The sequence below is a fragment of the Betta splendens genome, chromosome 11 (assembly GCF_900634795.4).
Source record: "Betta splendens chromosome 11, fBetSpl5.4, whole genome shotgun sequence".
Taxonomy (NCBI): domain Eukaryota; kingdom Metazoa; phylum Chordata; class Actinopteri; order Anabantiformes; family Osphronemidae; genus Betta; species Betta splendens.
Window position 1 is genome coordinate 9,605,293 of NC_040891.2, and position 16,567 is coordinate 9,621,859.

Here is a 16,567-nt window from a genome sequence, read left to right on the forward strand (position 1 = left end):
ATGCAAATATTCCACCAGTTGAACAATGGTAACTTCTCTTCAACTAATTTACATCTAGGTGTATTATTGTTGTTTGAATTGTGTGACAAAGCGAGGATGAAAATGTGACCGTAAACAAGAGTCACACATGATGTACGGTATATTGTCTTTATTTATGACAGATCTTTATCTTGTTTTGACACATTAAATTCAGAAACAACAGAATAATGCTTTAATGAGCGCCCCAGAGCTGCTACACAGTAATAGCCCTCCTTCTCTCACTCTCTCTCTCTCTCGCTCACACACATAGACACACACACACACACGCAGTCCACCCTGGGCTTTAGATGATGCCATGTCAAAAACAGTGATGATGTTATGTCATCGGATGAATCTCTGTCCGGTGATATGATGCCATTGCTTTTAGGGTGTCAGAGCGTTGTCTAGGGCTTTTAAACAGACACACTTGGGCTATTTCAGCTACCACCTGACTATGAAGGAACACGGAGGTCAAAAATCGATACTAATCACCATGATCACACGAGTAGTGTTACGTTGTGTGTGTGTGTGCGTATGTGTCACTTCCTGATGTGTTGACAGGAGGCTGTTTCCTCTCCTCGCGCCCGTCACTGACCACCAGCTGAGCGTCTCCTTTCAGTTGTTGTTGAGGACCCACCACGATGCTGTGAAGGAGACAAACGCATTCAGTGACCTCCGAGAATGACCCCAATCAATGAGACGCCCGTCAAACTCTCCCCTCGCCGCATGTACGGTGAGCTACGGCCACGCGTTCTGCGCCGCTGCCTGCTCATGGCTTTGTACAGACTGTAATTATTTATGAGACGGAATTAAGCCCAATTCAGGCAGAAGAACACAATGGAAATGATTAGAGCATGACAAACAGATATACTATTAACAAAGAAGCAACTGATCATCTGACTGTTAAAGGTCTTAAATAGGCAGAATAGAATCAAAACAAAACTAAAAACAAACTCTAAACTCAAGAAATTAACTTAACTTAACACATTAAAACACAATATTAAAACTTGTTCCAAAGTGTTCAGCTACATTTTAAGAGGAGTTAGAGAGTTTTATCTATTTTATCATTTATCATTACTTGAAGACTATTTTTGGTTGGCAGCTGGAGCTACAGGACGATGTTTGCTCTCACCGGGGACCAGCATGCTGGTTATGTTCTCAGGAGTTTCCAGAAAGTCCACGTTCCCCCTCTGGAAGCTTTTGCTGTAGTTGGTCTGCAGGTGGCTGAGCAGAGGACATGAACAAACACACTCATCCCGAGGGTCTGTTCTACTGACTTCCACCTGACAGTAACTCAGGAATTTGTCTGAAGCTGAACACTCACTTTTTCCACATGTTGTTGTTTTCCCAGAATTCATAGACGATGAAGCGTGATTCATTTGCCAGGCGCTGAACTGCGATGCTGTCGAGTGCAGAACAAGAGAGCGCGCGAGTCATGCAGGGTCTAATTAGTGAGCAGCAACACAGCCTTCCAGAGCGAGGTCAGCTCTGTTAGATAAGCTTGTGATTATTGTGTGTTTTCCTGATTTTAACTCGACAGCATGAACACGAGCGTCTCTGGGTTTATGCCTCCGCATGCAAATGCCACTCTGTCCTTTAGGCGTCCGGATTTTGTTTGTGAGTGAATCAATTTGTTCTGAAATTGGCCACACAGCTACGAGGCTCAACGGGCAAAAGGGGAAGAATCTGGCTGCAACATATCAGGGCTCGGACAGGAGGCGCACACAAACACAGTAGAGCCTTAAAATGTGTCGTACTTACATTGATTCAATTTTTTAATTGTCTTGAAGACTTTTAGTTATATATAATATAGAATATAAATATAGACCTATTTGATGAAATGGGTGTGTTAATGTGATGTTGGAGGATTTTTTACTGTTCTCTTTAATTTCTACCTGATTGTTAAAAAAAATGAACATTTATAAATATTAAACAGCAAATCACAGCTGTAAAGTGAATAAATATGAACTGACTGTAGACATCCAGTCTGGATGCAGGCACACTCCATGTACTGTCTGAGAGCCACACGGAACTCTTCCAGTTCCTCCTCCAGCACCGGGAGCTGCCTCTGGACTACCAGGATGTGCTGCGAAGACCACACACACACACACACACACACACACACACACACACACACACACACACACACACACACACACACACACACACACACACACACACACACAGGGTCAGAATTGGCTTCTGGTGTCGGGAGAATGTGTTGCAGCTCGGCAGTGATGTGAAATTTCCTGACAGGGCTTCACACTGGCTCAGTCGGTGACTAATTGTGACTGATTGTGACACACACGCTTGCATGTTTATACTACGGTTTCTATAATTCGTGTCCTGGCAAACTGTTCCTCCCGCGTGTGGCCCTGATGCTGCGGCAGCTGGAGATGAAGACGCATTTGCATCTCATTGTAGGAAGGTGTGAAGAGCAGGAAGCGGCGATCAGGAGTGGGGAACATGATGGTGACAATAGACAACGCACTAATCCTTTCCCACGGACGACGAGGAACTGTTGACAGAGACGCTGGAGGAACAGGAAGCGAACGTTCTGCCTGCTGGACTCTGGTCCACAGTGCGTGCTAATGGTGTGCGTGTGGCTGTGGACACAACACCTCAGGAGAAGCAACACACTCTTAGTCACACTGGGGGGAAATGCGCTCACACAGCAGTGGATCGCGGGTCATTACGGCTCTTCTCGCTCTCGTTCTCACATCGATTCCATTGACACGCAGTGTTAAACCAATTGAGGACTGAAAATCTCACACACGAGAAGAGATGTCACTACTGAAAGAAAAGCCTCTAATATCCATGTGCAAGGTTTGATTATCATGTAAACATAGAGCTTTTACATGTCAAAATAGTCATTAGAGAAGAAATGAGTGATGTGGCTGTAAACAGGGGAAGACTACATGCTCACAAACAGTAGTTAGAAGCCAATAGTCCTGTTTTTACATTACTTGTACTGTAAATACACAGTAATAGTGTAATGGCTATTTGAAGCACTCGCTCAGGGAACATATGGAGACACGCACACTCAGTGATGTCTACTCTCTCTCCTCCCTCTAAGACTGCGCTGGTCGTCTTAAATAGCGAATATCGAGCCCTAGACGGTCAGATTAAACATGAGGAGCGGGGCAAAAAACAAAAAAGGCTCCCGACAAGTTTCAACCCCGCTGTTGCTACGGCAACCGCCGACTGCTTGTTATCACCGTGGCCTCCCTTCGGTGTGTGAGAAGCGAGCGATGGAAAGTGGCCACCGTCAAAAAAGAAAAGAGGAAGTAGTAGACAAACCGATTTGCTCTCCAGGACCTCCTCCTCAACGGGCTCCAGGCGAATCTCCTGCAGAACAAGATGTGAAGATGTAATAATGATAAATGTAGCACCGCTCTACTGATGTCTTTAACAGGAAAACAACGACTTCCACAACCCCATGCTTTGACTGGTTTGTAGAGTCTTCTAGACTTTAAAGCATCCTATAACCAGTGCGGTTTAACTGGTTTCATGTTTAGTTCATGCAGCTGTGAGACTTTGGCATCAGCTGATATTTGGAGACACACAGAAACACTTGTTGGACATGTAGGAATAAAAGCAGACAAAAATGAAAGAAGGACTACCTTTTGTTCCAGGCGGTCGATAAGTTTCTGCAGTCTGTTGACCTGCACCATCCACTGGCTGTCTTCATCATAAACACCTGGAGAGGCGCACGGAGTTCAGTCACCGACAGTAAGAACCGGGGGTGAGGGGATGAAAAGCGACGCGTACTCTGACTGTATTTTAGGCATTTTCCACCATTATTTGAACGAATGCTTTAAAATAGCGACGCCGCCCCAGAAGACATTTCAAGTTTCCCTTTCATCTAATTCAACACACAAACCACAACAATCGATGAGAAAGCTTTGATTCCCGTAATGGAAGTTTATACAGGCTCAAATCTCCTAGCAACAACGTGTGGCGCCATAATGGACCAGCACTGGAGAAATGACTGTGGGCAAACAATGGATAAAGACGGGCGGAGAAGGTGGAAATGCTCAGGGAGCAAACACAATATCCTCAGAACGCTGCTCATTTTGGAGACGCCAATTATAAAATCCAGACAATCCAGTTGATAGTTGTCTATTAACGGGTGTTTGATTGATTTGTTTTTTAGCTGGTGCACAGACATCGCAGGATGATCTTCCAGAGTAATCCCTCCAACCTGCAGCAGTAGTAAACCTCGATTTACGGCCGCGGTGATGTGAGGTGACACCGTAATGCGCCGGCTTTTATTACATCCAAACACAGACACCCCATAATATCCACCCGGCCTCCGCTCCTGTGACCTGCTCTGTGGAGACGCCCAAGACGGCACAACCACTGCGGCACAGAATGCAGTGAAACATAATGACAGGCCTCGCTGATGAGGAGGTACATTTAGACCGCAGAGCGTGAAGCCGCACCTGAATTGACCAGACTGAGCAGCGGGTTGTTGGGAGACAGGCTGTTGTTCCTCTGAAGCCTCCGATTGGAGCGGCGGCCCGACCACTGGATGGACAGCACCTCTGGCTTCAGCGGCCCCTGTCTGGGGTCAAAGCAGGACGAGACTGTTCAGACGCACAACGGCACAACAAACGCGCTGAATCCAGAACCGTTACTGAGAACCTGCTTCGTTTAATGACTCATTTAAACAGTATAAGCGTCCATCATTAGCCAGTTCAGTTACAGACTGGCTATTAGTCATCACCACATTAAAGTCTGATTCTAATTGCCCACATCTGTTTTTGTGTTCATCAGGGTTGACGGCATACAACAGTTAAGAATTCCAGACAGGACGGAGCAGGTGGTGGATAATGTGCAGGGTATGAACCTGTGCTGCTGCGTGGCACTTTGGATAAAGCACGGCTCGGTCTGAAGCGTGTGCGACTGGATGAAATTATTACACTGGCTGCGAGCACTGTAATTATGGGTGCTATTGCTATTGTGTGTGTGCGTGTGTGTGTGTGCATGCGTGCAGGCGTGTGTGTGTGTGTGTGTGTGCGCGCGCGCGTGTGTGTGTGTGTGTGTGTGTGTGGGTATGAGGGACCGCTGGGACCCGCTCTTACTTCTCCTGGCGCGTCTGCTCGGCTGTGGTTTCCATGGCGCACTCAAGCGAGCTTTGAAGGGAATGGAGCTGATTGGTCGTCTCCTTCAGCAGGAAGCGGGTCACGAACTGCTCCAGGTGGGTGGACTCCTGGTACTCCTGTCAATCACGCGGAGGAGAGGAAGCATGAGGGGTGGAGGAGGTGGAGGAAAGGTGGAGGAGGTAAAAGCAGGCTTCACACAGAGCGGCCGGTGGACTGAAGGCTGTGAGTGGTCACGGGTCAGGTTCTGGTTGTAACCGGGTCGTAATCACAGAATATGCACACAGAGCATCTGGTTTGGTACCAGAACAAGCTGCGAGGTGAGAGACAGTTTCCTCCACATCAACTACAAAGTCCTAAAACAGCAATAATGGCGTTTTCTCCCCCATCTGCTCTCAGTAAGATAAGATATATCTGCTTTCTGCATCGTTCAACTCCTGAGGGAAATATGTGGCTGCTGAACCGGATCATTTGTATTTGTTGCAGGGAGGCAACAAGTGGTGGACCACATTAACCAGAGTGGATTAAACCTGAACAAGAAGTGAGAAATGTAAAATAACGACGAGCACCAGTCATACATAGTGTTGGTAGTGATTAGTGCAGCTTAAAAGTCTGACTCTCTGCTTCACCTTGTTTCTGTCTGCTGCTGCAGGTATCTGCATAATTTGCAGTGACTGATGTGTTTACATTCGCCGTGCTGATGGATGAAGTGCTTCAAAAATAACGTCAAATGCACCTGTAATCACAGTCAGACGCTCAGCGGTGAGCGTTTCAGACCCATTTTGTGACTCAGCGACACGTTCAGGCCTTTGTTTGGAGAGATGATGACATTTCATTCGCCCGACCACCACGGATGAGTGTTGTTTTGGGACCCAATAAAAAAAAAAAAAGAGCGAGTGCACCTGCTCCCATCCCTGCCTGCGCCTGCTTCGAGGGGAAACGCTAATGCGACTTACATTAGAGAACGACGGGTGAGACGCGAAGCTGCTGCGTCTCCGTCCGCGAGCGTGCATGCGTTACAGCGTCTGAACAGCTGATCCCCCCCCCACACGCACACACACACACACACACACACACACACAGACACACACACACACACACACACACACACACACACACACACACACACACACACACACACACACACACACACACACACACACACACACACACACACACACACAGATGGGGAGCCACTGCTGAACCTCTGGTTTCGGCATCGTGACAGAACCCCTGGCTCTCCCTCAGGAGCACATTGATCCCGTGGCATTCTCAGCGCACACACTGAGTGAGTCAGGACAAAACTAGCAAAGGTCAGTCCCCCCCCGTCCCCCATCTGAGCACAAATTACCTCCTGTGATCTGCGTGTGTGTCCACCTTGCCGTCTACAGCCGCTTAAAGCAGCTTAAGGTCGGCCTGATTTCGTTTATTTTTGATCTTTCATTTCCAGCCGTGCAAAAGGTCAGCTGCGTGCTTTATTGGAGGCGGCGGCGTACGGTTGCCTACACGTCTTTAGGGTTAGACTGCTTCTGGAGCACAGTGCTTGTTGTGATTGATTAATTAATTATTTTTTTAATTAAAATGTCCCATATTTTGAAAGCCTGGCTTCGTCTCACGCTGCAGAGTGTCTCCACAGATGCGACGCCCGCCTGGCTCTGATATAGATGCACCATCTTATTCCTGCTTCTATGCGCATGTTTCACATATGCACATAAGACTACAGACGCACGCACACACACACACACACACACACACACACACACACACACACACACACACACGCAAATTAGCTCCAGCTAACAATAGTCCGATGCAAAAAAGGAAACACCTCAGGAAACTACACGCACATCCTCACACATCACCCCCCACTCATCCATATACAGATCATAAACCAACTGAGCTTTAATTTGACTGATGCAGCATCAACTATCTTATATGCTGCGACTCATAAAGGGTCATGGATTGTCGGATTTCTGATTTTATATCTGTGTTTTTATATTTGAACAGGAACCACAAATCTGATGGTTTTCGTGTGTGTGAGGCTTCTCTTTCTCTCCCCCACGCTGTCCAGTGCCCTGCTCTCAACTATTCTCTTAGAGCTGAGAATGACTGTAGGTGCAATATGATATTCGCACCTCGCTGGAGTTTGGCGCACGCTGAGGCCTATGAGGGAATGCAAAGTGGTTGTAAACGTTCCTGCATGCTTCATTTCCTTCATGAATGTGGAATTCCTGGCATATGTAATTCTCTGCTGAGCTGCTGTAAATCCACGTTATGAAATATCCATTATTGTCCTACAGTCTCCGTTCATTCATTGTGAATGTGCATTCATCTCTTTTTTATTCTCAGGTGTTGCTCTTGCTTGTCACCGCGTGCTCATAACGAACAACCTCTGATAAATGCACGCTTTGACTCCCACGCGTGTTTTGCGCTGCAGCCACAATGGGCCACGTCTGCAGATATGAGGGCCGACTTAAGCTGCGCAGCGTGTGTCATACGTGTCAGATGGGATATTACAACGAAGGAACAAGAAGCTTTTCCTGCTGATCTCAAGAGCAACTTCTCATTCTCATCTTTTCCCTCTTGCATTGTTGTTTTTCTCTTAATTTATCTTTGATCATTTATCTTCGTGTATATTTGGTCTTATAAGGTACTATTATAAGATCAAGATTAAACATAAGCAATGTTTGTTTAATGTTGTAGCCACAATTCATGTACATCATCTATATTGACTACAAGTCCAAAAGGAACCACGTTATGTTTTGTTGTGGAGGTTAATTAGTAGCTTTAATAAGTCCTTTATGGTTGTGTCACGGAAATCGGACTAATGGGAGATGTGAGGCCAGCTGGGCTGCACAGGAGCATGCTGGGAGGGATTTCAGCACGAAGCTTGGACCACACTGAGAGCGACTCACATCATCTTCTGTTTTCATTATGTGCGTGGGGTTAGATGTTACAGAGGATGTACAGCGCGTGGGAGTGTGTCACCGGCATATAAAGGACACGGATGCGCTGGAATATGAACAGACAAAACAATCTATATCGTCTGTTCAGAGGCTTTGAATGTTTTAGAATTACAGAGATCTAAAATATAATCTGTGTGAATATGCTTTTTTTGGAGTTAATAGCAGTCTGGGCTCTATTTTGTCTGGTGCCTTTCAGTGACATCTCCTGAGCCCTAGATTACAGCAACAGATCAACATTCGCTTTAAAACCAGACACGTGAAAAACTAATGTGTTTCATATCGAGCTCTGCTCCAGTTTGTGTTTCCTGTTGTAGCGTTGTAGCAAATATTAACATGTTACCGTAACCTAATAATGGGAGATGCGTCCGTGTGGTGAACTGTGACTCATACAGGCCTGAAGCCGGGCACCTTGTGAGTCAACGGAGGGAAACTAATAAGATGCACGTACGGTCATTTCAGATGTGAGAGTGTGAGTGCGTGTTCCTTTTTTGCGATCTTACCTTCTTTGTCTTGTCCATTGCCTTCAGTATGGACATATTCAGATCCTCCAGAGCGGCGAGAACGTTCTCGTACTCCCCGAGGTGTTGGGAGAAATACTCTTAATAGAGAAAGAAGGAAAGTGTTTGTGGGTTAAACAGCTCAGAAACGGGCTGCAGCCGTCCTGCAGAAGCAGCGTTGCCCGGACACCTCAGTCACACAGCCTGCGGGGGTTTGGTCGCAGAGCATGCGACTACATCCAACACGGTTGGGAAAATGTCAAATAGAATTTCAGTCTGTGCCGCTGCCGACAGCAGGAGGTAAGAACACAGTGGAACAGCGTGGCCTGTTCTACTTAGACTCAGTGCTGCTGGTCGACTGGAGCGAACTTACCACAGAGCTCCTCAGTGTCCAGGTTGCTGGGAGACAAAGAGAGAGAGAGACAGGGACTTTAAATACAGGTCCTCAGAGCTGACAACTGCCTTAAAAGATATGGCTTAAGTCAAGTTAAGTTAAAAATGAGACTTTGGCAGCCTGAAGGATCCTGAAGCTAGAGAGGATTAATACCAGTGATGTTCACGGTGACAGACTCACTTTCTTCCTCTGTAAAAACATTTCCTGTCTGGACCGTGATTTGATGGGTGGAATATCATGAATAGCTGAATAATTTAGTTGCTTTTCTGCGCAGAGGTGTGTAGAGACAATATGTTCTGACAGAGTGCGTCTCAGTCTCCCTGTGATAAATGCCAAATACAGAGGCCTGAGTGCGCATGTGTGGACCTGGGGAGCAGAGACAGCCGCTGGCCATGAAGCGACGGGGGGAAAGCAGTGGAAAAAAGGCGACGTCCTCGGCCGGGTGACGGATGCTAAAGTAACCCTGGTTTATCTCCGTCACGGGGGCTAAAAGCTCCGCAGCAATCAATTGCTCCAAGCAAGAGAAAACACTTAGGGGCACAGACGCGAGCCGAGGTAAACCAGGGGTTAGTAACCGGATAAAAGCTCCCACCTTCGTACCTTGAAGCTCAGCTGATTTGACATTTGAACTTAGATTAAGAGACAGTGGCCCTAAATGCAGCTGTGCTTCACAGACCGTTGATAAACAGGCTGGATGAAAACAGAATCTACAGATATTTATGTCTATTTGTGCCTCCAAATTCAATTCTTTTCAATCCGACAGTACGTGAATGTGTTTAGCGGTGAAGTGCTTTCTGCGCTCGACTCCCACCGAACCTGAGCCGTGAAGACGCCCTTAGCGCCGCTCCTACATCTGGGTGATTCATTCTTTAATCAATGCGGGATTCAATTTCAGACTTCCAAATTGCTTCCTAACAACTCTGCCTCCCTCTGGGTTGATTCGGCAGCAGGAAGCACGGCTCCGTTTTAGTTTAACCTGGAGTGTTTCTCCCCAGAAGCAAAAGAAGGATGATGAAATCAGATGCACAGGTAAGTCAGACTCAGGTGCTGATAATATACATATACTATATTGGTAATGTATGATATATTAGTTCTGAGGATGTGTTTTTTTCATGTTCACGCCCTTTTAGCTTTGACTTTGTGTTACAGTATGTGACAAACAACATGGTTCATGCTTCAGTGTGCTTTACCAAAGCAGCTGTAACTAACACCACATCGTGTTTGCTCAGTCAGCAGTAGCGTCATGTTTTACTGGCTGACCACAGAACAAAGCTCTACGCTTGGATCAACCTGCAAGTGCAAGAGCTTGATGCTGATTGTGTTATTCTGTCATTTGCATCCCCCTGTGGAGCGTTTGGAGAAGATGAGTAACGTCATTTGAACACGGGCAGCATATGCTAGCGTTATTTTGCTAATTCGGCCCTTTAAGCATCCATCAGCTACAGCGCTCATACCGAGGGGGGTGGAGCCGATCCTACACAGACTGGTTGAACATGGGAACGCACACTGGTTTTGGACACAGAGAATCCTCGTGGGCCCAGCGTGAAGCGACAGCGCTACGCTCTGCATGAGCACATGCTGCTGGAACAACGTCTCATATAATTTATAAAGCCTAGATGTTATATAAAGACGTTACGTTCACTGAATTAAACAGAACTGTGGTTCTTTCAACACGTGTAGATCATATCATCTGCTCCAGAACTTAGGAACTAATGTTCTAATGTTCAGTACCGCTGGGTGTTTGATATGACATATACAATACTGCAATGATAATAATATAGGAATGAATAATATGAATAATAAAAATAAAAAGTAAAATAAAAATATCTGAATAATATTTGAATTGTAGTCAGTGTGAACTAGTTCTTATAAATATTTTATTATATGATTCAATTTATAGGGCGGCCCGTTGTGCAGTGGGTAGCACTGATGCCTCACAGAGAAGAGGTTCGATTCCCAGAGCGGGTGCCTTTCTGAGTGGAATTTGCATGATCTGTGTTTGCGTGGGTTCTCCACGGGTTCCCTGGCTTCCTCCCACAGTCCATTGGTGTGTGTGTGTGTAAAGGGTTGTCTGTCTGTGTGTGTTGCCCTGTGATGGACTGGCGACCTGTGCAGGGTGTGTGCAGCTGGGACAGGCTCCAGCACCACCCGCGACCCCGCATGGGACTAAGCCGTGGAAAATGGATGGATTCAATTTATTTAGGATATTTCTTATTAGATTCTTGTAACTGTTCCAATACAGATGCATGATGGTTCCTTATTAAATTTCTTGAATAAGTGAGTGCAGCTTAGATTGAAAACTTTTTTAATAGCAAACTGTGAAATGGAAAATGAGGTGAGATCACAATTCAAATTAATAATCGAGTGTGTCACATAAGACTATGTTACGATGATGTCATCCCAGTAAATGATTGATTGTTGACTGTGTGTTGATTCTAGTGTGTGGGAACCACAGCTTTTCAAATTATCGACAACTTAGCTCAGCAAAATAGTAAAAACCTAAATCTTCAATTGAATATGAGGTTGTTTATAGCAGCTCCAGTCATTATCTGCCTCAGAGGAAGAAACTACAACCCACTTACTCTGTGTTGTGAGTATCGATGGTGTGGAAGAGCTCCTTCAGCTCCTCGGCTGTCAGGACTCCATCAGAGAAGTAAGATTTGAATTCATCAAAGGACAGCTTCCCATCGTCTGAGGACACAACACACATGCAGCTGAGAACACCTTACTCATCGCAGAGGATATAAAAATACAGATGTTTAGTCATTATGTTCAAACATAAATGTCAAAATATCCAGCAGATGCAACATTTTATAAAGTAAATTGCCATAAGACCACGCCGGCTTGCCCTATTTTGAGGCACGACAATTATAAAAACATGCAGAATTTCAACACGAGGATTCAGAAAGTGAGTGAAAATATCCAACTTTCTGTGTGACACACGTTTGATCCTTAAACTGTCAGCGCTGACCCGCTCTGGAGGTGACGCTCGCTAAGATTGTCGTGTTGCCAAAGATTTTTCTGAAGGATGTCAAGAAGACACGCACGTAAACACATGTACACACGCGGTGAGTCACAGTCGCGGAGCTCAAAAATAGTCCTGCAGCAGATTTGACATGTGAGCGCTCGCTGAAGTTTGGGCAACACTAAGACAAACATGAGGGATGACTTCTGAACATGCTGCATGACAAGACCTCAAATTATTTCAAGCGTGGGCAGGACATTTAATGAATAGTGAAGCCTGTCGTGTGTGTCTCGAAAATGAGGGAAAGCGAAAATCAATTTTTGACAAGATTATGATTTTTAAAAATGTTGTTACAGTTACTTTGATGTTGACTGAAGCAATTTGAGCAAATCAGACGAACTTGACTAAATAAATCTGACTCAGTAAATGTCTGTATTTAATTCATGCAGCTAATGGAGGTGAAGCACCAGCTAAATTCCCCTGAAGCTCTATAAACATCTACATCATGAATGGAGCACTGAAAGTGTTGAAATGCACAAATTTGCAATGTTTTCCTTCATTGACGTTCAAATACTGTCGCTCACCAGGCATGGTCAGTTTCCTGTTTCCATGGAAACTGAAAGACTATCAGCAGAGAGTCATGATCTGAATTTCATTGAGAAAGTAAATCTGTTTTTTTTTTTTACACACGGGAATGGAAAGAGTTGAGGTGATGCCAGAGGCGCGCGGGGACGTGTGCGAATGTGAGAGAGGGAGCCGGACGATGAGATATTTACCGTTCTTATCGGCTCGCCGCAGAATCTGCAACAGAAGCACAGGGTGGAAGAAAACATGTCAAAACAGGTCTCACACCATCAAAGTCAAAATAAGTGCGTGTGTGTGGGACGATTGATCACTCTCAAAAGCAATGTGTCAATAAATTATTGATAGGGATGTCCCAGAGCCCAGAGGAGATGAAAGGCGGAGTGGCAACGACCACATCAGCCTTAAATGGCTCAAACCTCCAACTTAAAAATAGCATTGCCCACTTTTTCCTCTCTTCATGTTTGTATTTGTGAAGAAGACTTTGATCTGTTTTTGAGTCTATTTATAAATCATCCTGTAGACTTAATCTGAGAGTTCAGTTCTCTCTAAATGGAAACCTGAAGTGGGAAGTCTTTCTTTTTCGTCATTGACATATTCTGTCTATGTATATTCAATCCATTCATTTAATTTAACATAACTTTATTGATCATTACAAGAGCAGGTGCCTAAAAGATGAACAAAGAGGAACGGAAAAATTGGTTCGTGTGTGAATTTAAAACAGTGGTCACGTCCTCTAAGAAATATACAGACAAAAGCATCTGCAGCCCCGCTGTTATCAGCGCTCCACGTTTCCATTTGAAATTCTGTGCTGATTGAATCTGATGATTCGAAGCGGCTCACTCTCTAATGAGCGCTGCGGCGACCTTTACCGGGGTTTTTTACCCACCCATCCGCTATCCTGACTTGTCCTCGACCCCCTGCACAGGTCACCAGTCCATCACAGGACCAAGGCATAGTGACAGACAATGATTCACACTCATATTCACACCTACATGAAATGTAGGGTCCGCAATCAACTCATGCAGACGTGTGAAGGAGATCGACTGGTGGATTTAAACTGTTTCAACTAATCTAAAATCGAATTGTTTGTTACTTGGAATGAGCAAAATTATTAATTATCCTTATTTTCTTTTAAATCTAATGTTAAAGTGGATTTTTTAGTGCTATCAAACCAATTAAAGTTATTGAATCAAGACAAAATAGGTGTCTCATCCAGAGTCAACACACAACAGAGGCAGCCGTCTGTTGACCAGCCTCAGACGTCAAGCTGCTGTTTCAGTCCCTGTCCGTGAGCTCCAGGAGACAGAGTGGACGCTCAGCATCACTGAGACTCTCCAGGTTTGTGGTGAAGACATCACAAGTGAATGAGACAGTGGAGAAACGAGGGGAATGTAATGAAGTGGTGGATACTGAGGCAGATTAAACAGACAGGACAGATGACTGTCAGCTGTGCTGATATACACTGTGTAAGATTTCAATCAAACATCAAATACCTGAAATGCTTTATAAATGAAACACCTTCCCTTCAGTACAATGGAAGGAGTCATTAATCCAGATGGTCCAAGACCTCTCACATATAACTACTGAAATACATGAAAAAAATATCTTTTTTGTTTGATTTCACTGGAATAAATGCAATAAGGGGACATTAATCCCTTACTTTTACTTAGAATACTTGACTTATACACTGTTCATAATTACACCTTAGTGTGATCGTAACGGAGAGTAAATACATTCCTCAAGTAGGGATTAAAAGTACTCACATCAATAAAAATCGACATTCCCTTTTTGAGCTCCAGCTGAGAGCAGGGCTCCTCGGACACAGACTGGACCTCCTCTGAACAATCCATGGCGTAAAACGTGTCTCGGGTTGTAAACTGAAGAGGTATGTGCCCGCTCGAACCTTTTATCCGCACACGACCACTGGTCAGACGGAGATGCTGTTAAGTCAGATAGAATCAAACAGAACATTCCGGAGTCAGTTTTCAAAATAAAGCCCCCCAACAACAACAACAACAACAACAACAGTAATAATAGCAATAACAATGATACATTCGAACGTAAATGTAAATCATATTCTTGCTTCAAGATAATTCACGGCGTCTAACTATGATACATGACAAAACATATGTGCTATTATTTTGACAAAACTTCCGGTTGTGTACTGTCCTTTTGGTTCTAACTTAACGCCACTGTGCTCGCTTCACCAGCTGAGTCCAAACCCGCTGCTGCGGCTCTACTGTGGTGCACGAGCTACTAAAAACTCACTCTTATATTTACGACGTAACATACATCACGTAAGAAGCACTAAGAAATGACTACATAGCCACACAAGCCAGCTAGACGTAAATCAAAATCAAAACAAAATCTGTAAATCAGGTTTATGTACATTTAATACTACTGTTTTGTTAAGATCCAAAATGTATGATAGAATTTTCTCCCACCACAGTATACAAACTATTCACTTTGTTAGGTACACTCATCCAAAACATTAGAAGAGATAATTGAGAAATTATAATAATATTAAAGTTAATGGCAGATTTACTTTATTGGATTAAATAAGACTGTTGAGGCGTACCTATTTAAATGGCCAGCGAGTGTATATTGCACATACATACAGTAAATTGTATTGTCAAACTCACTAAATAACTTGGCTTTAAAACTGTGAAACTGTTCCACCTAGTGGACAAATCGTGCAGACTTCTCAAATATTGCATACTGTACAATCAATATGCTGAGTGTAAAGTGAAAAGCCACGAGAAAGCCTCATGGCAGTGGGCACTAACTTTTTAGGGACAACCACCTAAAGGCGTTTTTTACCCACAGCTGCCTGCGCCAGGTGGTGAGCAGTGACAGCTGCATGAATGCACATATCGTCTGCTTCACTCCACTCATTATGAATTTATGGTAAGCTTGCCAAGCAGAGAGTGAGGCTTCAGGCTACTTTATTATATGCTTCCAACAAACGTTAGAAGAAAGATATTATAAGTCCTGTTTCATAATTTTCAAGATTAAATGACTTACATTTCTGAGGTTTTGAAATTTAAAAATTACTTTATTGCAGCTGCTGCCCACATACTGTACTGCTGCCCAGTGTGGGTTCGATGGCATGGCCAGTGGTATGAAAACCAGATTTGGGCCTAGCAATGATGGCACTGTTTGTGTGATGACAAACTACATGTGACTTAAATGCAATTTGGTTTATGTGGGTCACATTTGTTCGTTTTTACCTTTCTAATATGCCACACACCTAACTCTTTCAGGGTGCATTCAAACTGCATTTAAACAAACACATCTACATGTGCTGACAGGCAACCTCTTCTCAGAATGAATGAATGTTTAAATGGCCTTATTGAGTTACAGCACTTGTGTGCTGAGCTATTAAATATCTCAAGACTGCAGTGTGAAATTTACTATCTCATTATTTATTGTATTTTTACCTTTCTTTTTGTGATTTTTTTTAACTTATTAACGGTATGAATCAGTTAGGCATCACCTCAGGGGGAATAGTCAAATGCAGAATGCAATCTTCCTGCTGTGGGACTAATAAAAGTTTCTAAACTCTTTACGGTATAAAGGTTTCTAAACTCTTTATAGTATTCTTTTTCAAAAACTGGGCCAGACAAACTAGTTTGGTCTGATACATTTATTTTACATATACATGTTCATCTATCAACAAGTTTGAAAAATTGTGCATTTTCATTTCTTTTTCTGAATTGAAAGAATAAAAAACGTTTTTTGCTTAATCTGTCACTGTTAACATCAGAATAACATTAGAATTCTTTTAGAATATTTAATTATCACTCGCATTACATTTCAAAGAAATACATATTCAAGTTGTGTGGAAGCTACATGTTTTCCCCATGCCTTTTTCTCAGGTTATTTGCTACTGGATACTGTTCCATTGTTAAGCAGGCATATATTATTACTTTAAATCCCTAATTTTAATTATTCAAAGAAAATTGTATACTTTGAACCTGAAACAACTTATATATTATTCATAGTTACCGTAGTCATGCTGCTTATGTGGCAACTCT

At 43.9% G+C, this 16,567-nt stretch overlaps 1 protein-coding gene across 2 annotated transcripts; it reads right to left on the minus strand.

The window, feature by feature from the left end:
* Nucleotides 1-133: 133 nt before the first annotated feature.
* On the minus strand, nucleotides 134-16,562 carry necab1 (N-terminal EF-hand calcium binding protein 1). 2 transcript variants are annotated; one of them, XM_029166827.1, is made up of 14 exons: nucleotides 16,539-16,562; nucleotides 14,294-14,470; nucleotides 12,722-12,746; nucleotides 11,563-11,671; nucleotides 8,960-8,985; nucleotides 8,590-8,687; nucleotides 5,106-5,242; nucleotides 4,464-4,585; nucleotides 3,642-3,709; nucleotides 3,319-3,366; nucleotides 1,992-2,104; nucleotides 1,343-1,420; nucleotides 1,151-1,242; nucleotides 134-662 (listed from the first exon to the last, which is right to left on the minus strand). In XM_029166827.1, the coding sequence occupies exons 1-14, from the start codon at nucleotides 16,545-16,547 to the stop codon at nucleotides 634-636; spliced, it is 1,131 nt and encodes a 376-aa protein (XP_029022660.1). In that variant the 5' UTR covers nucleotides 16,548-16,562; the 3' UTR covers nucleotides 134-633. The 2 variants fall into 2 exon arrangements, with proteins under 2 accessions (XP_029022660.1, XP_029022659.1); XM_029166826.1 differs by having other exon boundaries at nucleotides 3,642-3,718.
* Nucleotides 16,563-16,567: the final 5 nt, after the last annotated feature.